At 44.1% G+C, this 9,916-nt stretch overlaps 1 protein-coding gene and 1 long non-coding RNA gene across 14 annotated transcripts; one reads left to right on the top strand and one right to left on the bottom strand.

Annotated features, from left to right (window-relative positions):
- Positions 1-2,846: 2,846 nt before the first annotated feature.
- Positions 2,847-4,309, top strand: LOC129164373 (uncharacterized). The gene is made up of 3 exons (XR_011520959.1): positions 2,847-3,066; positions 3,970-4,033; positions 4,120-4,309. It is a non-coding gene; the product is annotated as an uncharacterized lncRNA (long non-coding RNA).
- A 518-nt stretch (positions 4,310-4,827) lies between these two features.
- On the bottom strand, positions 4,828-9,426 carry LOC139070466 (spectrin alpha chain, non-erythrocytic 1-like). 13 transcript variants are annotated; one of them, XM_070552740.1, is made up of 10 exons: positions 9,246-9,380; positions 8,628-8,778; positions 7,641-7,763; positions 7,353-7,487; positions 7,164-7,240; positions 6,976-7,080; positions 6,868-6,900; positions 5,888-5,935; positions 5,684-5,775; positions 5,377-5,603 (listed from the first exon to the last, which is right to left on the bottom strand). In XM_070552740.1, exons 3-6 carry the CDS (start codon positions 7,692-7,694, stop codon positions 7,074-7,076), a joined length of 273 nt encoding a protein of 90 aa, XP_070408841.1. In that variant the 5' UTR covers positions 7,695-7,763; positions 8,628-8,778; positions 9,246-9,380; the 3' UTR covers positions 5,377-5,603; positions 5,684-5,775; positions 5,888-5,935; positions 6,868-6,900; positions 6,976-7,073. The 13 variants fall into 13 exon arrangements, with proteins under 13 accessions (XP_070408835.1, XP_070408833.1, XP_070408834.1 ...); XM_070552736.1 differs by having other exon boundaries at positions 7,353-7,570; XM_070552739.1 differs by lacking the exon at positions 8,628-8,778 and having other exon boundaries at positions 9,246-9,426.
- Positions 9,427-9,916: the final 490 nt, after the last annotated feature.

Here is a 9,916-nt window from a genome sequence, read left to right on the forward strand (position 1 = left end):
GATCATCATATATAAGTCTTTCAATGTAATAATAATATTCATTTCAACTTCAGTAATTCAAGCACAGATTAATCAACCTTATTAATTTAAGCACAGACTAATCAAAACATTATTATTATTCATCAACCTTTATTGTTCATTCGAACATATGATTATTTACTATTATAACGGTTCAGTCCTTTTTTCTGTTCAGGACAGCCCAGACAAGCAGACAGGCTTGGCAGAGAAGAACCTTGAGAAGGGAACATGATGTTGACAATACGTTATGTGTTCAGAGCTGCAGAACCTCCTGGTCTTGTTGGAAGGTAAAATCCACCATAGAGAATGGAATTTATGTCTGTAGATGACTGGTGGTATGTAGGTCAATCTGTAGGTGAAAACTGACCATTCCTGGATGTTACACTGATAATCACACACACACACACACACACACACACACACACACTCACACAGAAATCTTGTGGATCACAATCTTGTGTTTTGGCGAATCTGTGCATGTCTCCTTGAAAATTACAATATTTTTTCCTGATATATAACACATTTTGTTGTGTCAGGTCTGTGCTTGTGCTATTCCCAGCGAAGATATTAGCAGTCAATACTTGCGCTGAGCATTTGAAACCATTGCAATTCATAGGTCTTGCTTTTGCTGATACAGCCTGGCTGTCAAAATCATCAGTGTGTGCACACAAACAGCAGTCCTTCTGGAGGCATGGAAATGCATACAGAGAACACACACCACAAGCACATTAATAGGTAGGAGGGGGCAGATCTCCTCTCTCTCTCTCTCTCTCTCTCTCTCTCTGTCTCTCTCTCTCTCTCTCTCTCTCTGTCTGTCTTTATTCCTTTCCCTCTTTCTCTTCCTAACTGCAGCTCTCTCTCCTTTTTTGTGAATGTTTATCTTTCTCTTCCTTATGCCCCTCCTCGATAACTCATGCAATTCAGAGATAATTTTGTTTTTCTTCTGTTCCACTTGCATCAAACTGCATCAAGCTGGGATTTGTGTCAGTCAAATACCTTTCTGTCGTGCTTTTACAAGCATTATATTGCATTAAATTAAAATTCTAAGATTGTGTGTGGCTTCAACATGACAGACGTTGGTCGGTTAATTTCATATTCTCACTTTCCTTTATTTTTATTTTTTTTTTCAACTTGGTTTTTTGACTTGCAAAAACACAAGGTTTATTTTATGTTTTTATATTTCCTTTGATTCTCATGATGCTTTTGTTATGAGAGAGCCCTACCCTAGCGGGTTTGCAGTGAACATAATATTCTTTGCACATTCATGTATTGCATCTTTCAATTAGCCCCAGTGGATATGCCAGAATCCTCGAGAGAGACAAAAATAGAGCTGCAAATTTAAAGCTATCAAGGACTGATGGGTCAAACTGATAAACTCTTCAGCCCTTCCTCTGGTTGCCTGATCCAACATACCTGTTTGTATCAAGCTACATTGTCAATTGTGTGCAGTGATTTGATCTCTGCCTCTGGGTCCTGTGATAATTACACTGCTGGAGCATCAATAAGGAATTATTGGGCTTTGCTCCAAAGTGTACAAAAGAGCTCGCCCTTAATCTTTGTGAGGTAAGAGCCTTCGACTTGTTAGCAACACGTGAAAGGCTCCATCGTTTCTTTATCCTGGGCTAATCATTAGAGGAAATTAACACCAGAACTAAGTATGACAGGGTGAGGGGCAATGTGACGAAAACTTGAATAAGATGGGTGTATGTCAAATCTAGCAGTGTCCTGAAACCATGAAACACATATGACTGAAGATAAAACGGACAGGCGATGCCTTACGCATAGGATGAAAAGATTCAGTAATGCTGACCAGATAATGTAGTCAGGTAGAGTCTGATCATAATAAAATTGTCTCTGTGTCTCCAGCTTATTTCATTTTCCACATCAAATAAACAAGATGAGATTGTTCTTTTTTTTTTACACAGATGTCTTTTCATTGCGATGTGCCATGCCAGGCTAGCAAAACAAACACAATTCCATAACTGCTCAGAACAGTATCTTACAAGTGTTTGACATCTGTTAGAATAAAATAAAATAAATACACTTTATTTTACAATTGGATTCAAGGCAAAGGTTGATCAATTGTGTAACAAACAGTCTGAGAGATTTATGTGCTCCAAAACAGATTTGAAAACAACTCTTGTATTATTCAGAGTATAACAGTCAAGAAAGGGAACAGGATTTCTTTTGTTACTTTAAGACATTTTGTCTCTTATCCAATGGGTGTTTTCAGTTCACTGAGCTTGATTGGGAGGTGAAATGTCTTCACCTAACAAAATAACCCCAGTTGCCTTAAAAACACTTTACTCATAGGAATGCCATATCTTGGACGAGAATCTACAGCAGCTACTGTGTTACTTAAAGCAGTATAACTCTTATTTTATTTAAAGGTCTGTCTTTCCTCTTAACTCAACACTGAACATAGCATTTCCGCAGATTTGTTTTTTTTAACTATTTACACAGATTAATTGTTTAATCAGAGAAATTGACAGGCATGACATGGATTTTGTTGTGATACAATTAGTTTAAAGGCCTTTTGAGCAGGCAGCTCTGACTGAGGCAGAAAGAGACTGAGCAAGCTAGTTCACAAAGCTAGCTTGGTTCTGAGCTGCTCACTGGAAACAGTTGAGGAGACGTGTGAACCATAGACTGTACATATACTGGACAAACGGATTCCATTGGCTTCAATAACACGTTTGTTGTCTATAATGGGAGGTGGCCACCACCGCCATTTTGACCGTGTCACAGGTTCCGTCCAGCCCAGACAATTCCATAAAAGGGAAGAGAGGAGGCGCTGAGGGTGTGGCTGTAAGGCTGGGCTCGAGTGACGACACCCAGGCGAACTAGCTACGAGCTAACCTGAAGCTAACCCTGGCTAACCCAAAGCTAAAGCGGAGGTGGGAGCCGAGCTAACGGATGTAGCCACCTAGCTTCAACCCAGCCGGAGCTAACTGGAACACCCATCGACCTGAACCTTACACGGAGTTTAGGTGGAGGTTTTCTGCGCCTGTTCGTGAGAAGTACCAGTATTAAAAAAGTTTTAAATCGGTAAGTTTATAATTTATTTCCGTAATGAAAACATTTTGCTTTGAGCAAGTTTTCAGTAGTTTTTTTCGGCGCTATCACTCCTGAGTCGCACCAGCCATTAAATGTATCATGAAGAAGAGAACATATATTTAAGTCGTATTTTGGGGGGACATTTTATTATCTTTCTTACAAAATCTGAGACCAAGCGTTTCACATTGCAACACAAGCACCGGTAACCATAACAGAATGAACAACAGCCAGCAGAGGAGAGGATGGCGGTGTTTCCACCCCTCCCGGCCGGCGAGGAGAGCTCATTCCTGGGCTGGAGCCGGCCCTCAGCACCCCGCCACAGGCTCTAACAGATGCTGGCGGTGTTTGAAACCCTCCCAGCGGGACAGGGGAACTCATTCTTGTGTGGGTCGGAGTCGGCCCGCAGCAGCGCGGTGTAGCCTACATATTTTGTTAGATAAGTCGCTCTGGAGTATAAGTAGCAGGACCAGCCAGAATATGTAAAAAAGTGCGAGTTATAGTCCGGAAAATATGGCAGTTATTAGTATTCGAGCTAAATTAGCAGCCTAAATACATTTCATATATTTCCAAAATGTAATACTTGTTTGTATCTTGTACAGCCAACTAGTCTTTATTCTGGACTCAGTACAATTTACCAAAAGTAAAGAGACATTCTACAGATGAAGTAAGCACAAGATAACTTACTGGAAGACACGGAATTATCATGAGAACCAGAACAAGAGAGCCTGATAACAGTCATGTGAAAATAACAGTTAAAAAGTATGTATGTATAATAGAAATAAAAATATATTAGAATTAGTGTAACTCACTGTGATCCAAACAATAAATCAGCCATAGCTGATTAGTAAATATGACATGAGGTCTTGGAGTTTTTAATTTTCATTTTTTTCTTAGATCTGTTAAAAGGTCACCATGGCAGCCTGTGTGTCTCCAACATCAGCTACACAAAGCAGCAAGTGTAAATTCCACATACCTGTCTCACCACTTCATGTATGGTTTTGTACTTTAAACAATTATGACAAACCTGTTATTTTTTCTCCATAGCCATTTGGATCATTGGAGACAGCTGAGTGAGGCGTGGTGCCCAGAGAGCTGCAGAGACAACCTTGGCCTCCCTGACGTCTGTGTCTCCTGGTTCGGTTGGGGCGGACCATCGACATACATACATACATGTGCCGACACTTTGCGCCCTGTTTTATAAAATGTAGTGTTAAAAATAAATGTTTTTGCTCAATTACTGGAATTTCTTTGGTTAAGACAAAAGTGAGGAATAATCATTTACAAGTTGTTTGTACAACAGGCCCATTTTAAATCCCAACAGTTTCTTAGCAGACAATAGAAATTTGTTCTTTACTAACTTTACTTGGTTTAAAAATCTTACTAAAATAGTGGCGTATTGCAAAACCCAATCATACTTATGTAAACATTAGCTTTGTAGATATTTTTTACAGATCTGTATTTGTGTGCAACAAATCCAAACTTAAATAATTTGTCATTCTTTATTGAAAAACAACAAAATACAGTTATACAGAAGTGTGGGAAAATGATAATGTGAAAGTATTGCTATTTAAATGTAATCCTATTTATCTTTAAAAAGAAAAACTCTAAAAATGTCCTGTACAGCATCATGACAGAAGAATGGTGGTCTGTCTGTCAGAATGTGCTGAACAGATTTGCTCTTTGAAGAGGAGTGTCATGTTTGGAGGAAGGTACTTAACCCAAGACATGCAGAATACAACACTGACCAAAAACTGATGGAAAAAATGATTTATTTATGAGGAACTTAAGGTGCACAGATAAGTCTGTGGTTGGAACTGCAACAACAGCTCAGCGTCTGGAGGAGGGAGAACACAGGTGAGCTTAGGTTCTGGTTTCAAAATCCATTGTAGGCAGGCAGAGGTGTTCAGCAGACTTACTGTGGTGGGTGTATGTGTTGGCTGGAGGAGAGAGAGTTAGAGAGGAAGCGCAGGAGAGGGAGCAGAGGTGGAGAGAAGCGGGGCGTCCTGGTGGATGGGGCACTGGGTGAGATGAGAGGTGGGTTATGGAGGTTGGTGATAAGGTCCGTGTGTTGAATATCCAAATCCTGGAGTAGAGGTCAGTATCCAATGAGGTCGACAGGAATCCTGAAGAATGGTAAATCCAATATAAGAGCAAAAACACTACGAAATAACATTAATCCTAGGAACACTAGAGGTAACACGAGTGGCTGGTTACTACCAAAACTGAGGCAATCTTCTGGCGTCAACTTGTGTCCTCCATCCACCTTAAATAGGAAAGCACCCCGCTGATTGCTGATCAGGAACGGCTGGGGTGGAGTCACCAGAACCATGAAGAACGTGTCTCCAGAGACAACCCGGGTCCTGGTACCAATCAGGAAGCGGACCTTATCACCCAGAGCTGCCAGGTCATGCTCAAAGCCTTCATGTTCATGCTGCAGAGCCTGAACGCTGGCCAGGTCGTGGCCGTAGTTGTCTGTGTTCAGGGCCTGGTTCTTCTCCTCGATCCACTCTTTGGTCTCATCAGCATCTCTGAGAAGACATCAGAACTCCATCTGAGTGTGGGTCCAAACTCTACTGACCCGTAAGCGGCGCATAAGTGTGCGGGGTACCTGTGGAAGCGCTACACCTCATGGGCGCTGCCCAGCATGTTGCTCCGGTCTTCAGCCAGCTGTTGCAGCGAGCGCCAGCAGTTGTTCAGCTCCTGGAGAGAAACCAAACCCAGTGAGATGAAGGTGGACGCCAGCGGGCTGGACGCCGGACAAGGAAACCTGGAGACGGATCGCTCAGACAGGAAGGGAAGAGCTTCCTCTTACCTTGATGGAATTAAAGTTAGCCGTCGTCTGAACGCCCAACCGTACGGTCTGAGGTCAAAGGTCACAGGAAACACACACCAGTCAGCAGTCATACAGATGCATAAAGATAACTGTAGCCATGGCAACCAGCTGACATGTCCCCACTTTCACCAGCACCTGGTGCCTGCCGGGTCACCTGAATTCCTGTGTGATGTCAGCACGGTCGGCCGTGACTGCGGCCATCAGAGGTGACCTCTGATCAGCTGAATGAACTCACCTTCTAGGGTGACGCCGTCTTACCCCGGGTTTCCACGGGAGCCGTCAGCAGCACGTTACTGCAGCAGCACGTCTTGCTCGCGTAAGCTGCTGCTTGGCCCTTCCCACGAGACGCGAAGCAGCAGGGGAGCAGCTGTCACCGACCGAGCACGAAGTCACACGAGTGACTTCATCAGTAAACACAACAACAAGCAGGAGAAAACTACAACATGGTTTGTGTTTTATGTTCTGTCCATTTTATAATCGCCAATACGGACCTGAAAAACAAAGGAGACCGCTAGCTAGGTGATAACTTCTCACGGGGCCGCTCAGTTAGTAACTGTTTTTAAAATTAAAGCAACCGGAAGGCAGTACGTTCTTTATTCTGAAAATCTCAGTAGCTTCTCTCAATTTCCGCGTCCGATTTCCTGTCTTTCCTTCCCCAAAAATGTCGAACTTGACCCGTTTCAGAGGCGTCGCGCGTAGAAAATAGAACCGGCGCGTAAAGGCCGTGACATGCTGCTCCTGAGACGCGGCCGACTCGCGCTGCTGACGGCTCCAGTGGAAAAGGTTCTGTTGACCACAGCGGTTCCTATCAGCAGCTATGACGTGCTGCTGCAGTAACGTGCTGCTGACGGCTCCTGTGGAAAGCCGGGGTTAGAGTCGGCTTCATCCTGTAAACAAACAAATGAGTGGTAACAAAAACACCACGTCTGGTTCTGGTGGAGGCGGAGGACAACACGCACCTTTCCAGGAGCAGAACCCAGATGTTCTTGTTGCTACAAACAGAGACGAGCAGAGTTAACAAACCAGGAAGTGAGAGGGACCAGCTGCTGCAGACAGGTGACGCTCACCTGAGCCTGAACCATAGGAGCCTCCTCAGCCATCAGACCTTCTGACTCCAGTTCAGATGCCACCTTGTTGATGTCCCTCAGGCGGGACTCGTTGGCCTTCAGGTCCTGCAGGACAAAAGCACAGCTGATTATCACCTGAGCTGATCTGACAGCTGCTGCTGGAAGACGGAGAGGAGGAAAAGTCCGACCTTCTGGAAGTCGTCAAACTTCTTCTGCAAGACCTCGACCTGCTCCAGGTCCGACCCGTCTCTCCATCCTCATTCAGCTAAAGACGCGAGTTCAAGTAAAACAACCTAAAGTCACACAAACACAAAGCAGGTGTGGAGATGTTCGCTCTGAGCTGGAGGTCGTTCCTCGGCTGTGAAGGGCACACGAACCTTGTTGGTGCTGTTGAGCAGCGTGAGGATGTCGCCCTTCTTCATGGTGACCTCTCGAGGACTCTTCTCCTGGTAGTCGTACAGAGCCAGAACCAGCTCCTTCCCGGTCTCATCGTCAGTTGGAGCCGCTTGTTGCTGTCGGGTTAACAGGTCTGGTGTTAGAACGTGGTGGATAAGAATGTTCTGACGGGCCGAGGGTTCTGAACCAGCGAAGTGACCTGGACCCAAACAAAGTGAGCCAGAACCTGCAGACACCTCAGAAACATGTCAGGACCAGACCTGCTCTACCTTCTTCCACCATGGTCTCTCCTTTCTGGGTGACAGCCTTGATGCGAGGTTCATGACATGTGATCTCAGCCTGCAGAGCCTCGTGCTTCTTCAGCAGGTTCTGGACACCAATCAGGTCCTTCCCTGAGGACACATGTTAGAGTTCAGCATTATGCAGTAGACAGACCAGTTTAACCCAGGGGTTTCTTTCTTCTACAATCTGCTCTTTAACTGTATTATTTCCTGCTATTTCAGCTGTTAACTTTATTTTTTCTCTAAGTGTTTTTCTCCCCAGAAGAAGCTACAATGATGTTCTGCTGAGCTGTGGTGGCCTCATGGAGGGGGCCATCATCTAGCACACTGCTGCTAACCACTTAATCATTCTCCCTCTCCTGATAATAACATTTTACTTTCTTTGATGTTGGATGTACTACTGCTAGTTTACCCATTTAATTATAGATTCACTAGGATAAATACAATAAAATTTATCTCTCGCCAAATAGAATATTTACTAAGAAATCACAATGTAACGTGTGTGTGTGTGTGTGTGTGTGTGTGTGTGTGTGTGTGTGTGTGTGTGTGTGTGTGTGTAAAAGCCGTGTGTAGTGTTTATTTATAAAGCATATGTTGTTGGATTTTATCCAGAATCGAGACTTTGAAAATATATTGTTTAATTACAGTTTGATTTATTTGACATCTGTATAATGTTTATTATTTTGTTTTTTCCCCCTAAATGCCTAACGTTTGAGTTTAACATGAATATCAGTCATTCATCCCAATACATGAAGTTACACATTTTAAATTTTAATAGGGGAAGACTGCAGGAGGGAGCGGTAAAATCATAGACTGTACATACTTGCTACCCGCCGGCTGTGATCACAAGCGACAACATATTAGTTCCCGCTGCTTCTTCGGTAAACAGCGCCAACAAAAACAAAGAAACTTGGGATCTTGTCGGCGTGGCGGTGGGATTTAAGGGAAACGCTGTATGCCCTATAGACTTCTCACCGAGCTGCAGTATTTCTCCGGTCAGATCTGTCTCTGAGAGCTCCACGAGCGGTCAGCCCGCGCAGAAACTAGCCGCCGCACCGGTCAGGCTGCCTGGCCTGACCGCTGGGGATTACCGGATGGAAGAATGGACACAGGTGTCACTCCAAGCCTGCTGGAGATTTTAAGGGTTCAGATGAAAACACCCTACCACTCAGGCTGCTTACACATTGCTATTAAGTTGTCGCTGTTGCGCTCACGCCATAATACAGTATTAGATGCGGTTAAAGTCAGACATGAAAAACTCCACGAGCGGTCAGACCACGCAGCAGCTAGGCGGAGCAAGTAGGCGCCGGATCGGTCAGGCTGCCCGGCCTGACCGCTGGGGATTACCGGGTGGAAGAATGGACACAGAAGTCTCCCTCTTAGCGCTCCGTCATATTTCAACCCATTTTGATCTTTTACCATATTACCCATCTAAATATGCCCTATTAATTATTTTACCGTATTTTACATTTAAATTTCATGGTTAAACAGTAAATGCTACATGTTAAACTGATGGTTAGCTAGCTACTTCGGTAAACTCAGCTAGTTTAAAGGCAGCAGTGACATAAAATACGAATATAGATTTTAACTTACCGAAAAAAATGAAGTGGAGACTCCTTGGACGCTCTATTAGTGCAATTAATACCACTGCAAGTCATTTTGTCCAACAATTGCACCAATAATATCCAAAACAGAATTCACAAGCACAGAGACTCAAAATCCCGAAACAGCTTCCAGGAGGGGCCGAGGCTGTACTGAGGCCTTTCCACGGAGCTAGCTCTGTGGTCACGTGGGTCTGAGGCGGCGGTCACGTGTGTCGGATGCTCATTAATTATACAGAATTTTAGGCTTTCAATACACTTAAACAGAAGAGTGAGAAAAAAATTCACCCCCCTCAGAGTTGTCATGAGTATAAACTAGATAATTTAGACAAAAAACATGTTTTGGCACCAGGCTGTAAACATGTTTATTTCTGCTGTGAAATCGGCATTTTCAACATGGGAGTCAATGAGGATTTGCTCGCTTCTGGCACCAGCCCCCAGCGGATGAGGGTGGAACTGCAATTTTTCTTACTTCCGGGTTGGGACCATTTTCTGAGCGGCATTGTGGGGGCTTGGTGTGAACGGAGGACGCTGGGGAAGATGACCACCATCTTTAAAAAAAAAACTCCTACCCACTGCATTCCACAGTGGAGACTATGGATAGCTCCTTCCGAGGCAGACTGAGACATTCCAGATGTAAAACAGAACGCTGCCATAAGTCAT

The sequence above is a fragment of the Nothobranchius furzeri genome, chromosome 6 (assembly GCF_043380555.1).
Source record: "Nothobranchius furzeri strain GRZ-AD chromosome 6, NfurGRZ-RIMD1, whole genome shotgun sequence".
Lineage (NCBI taxonomy): Eukaryota > Metazoa > Chordata > Actinopteri > Cyprinodontiformes > Nothobranchiidae > Nothobranchius > Nothobranchius furzeri.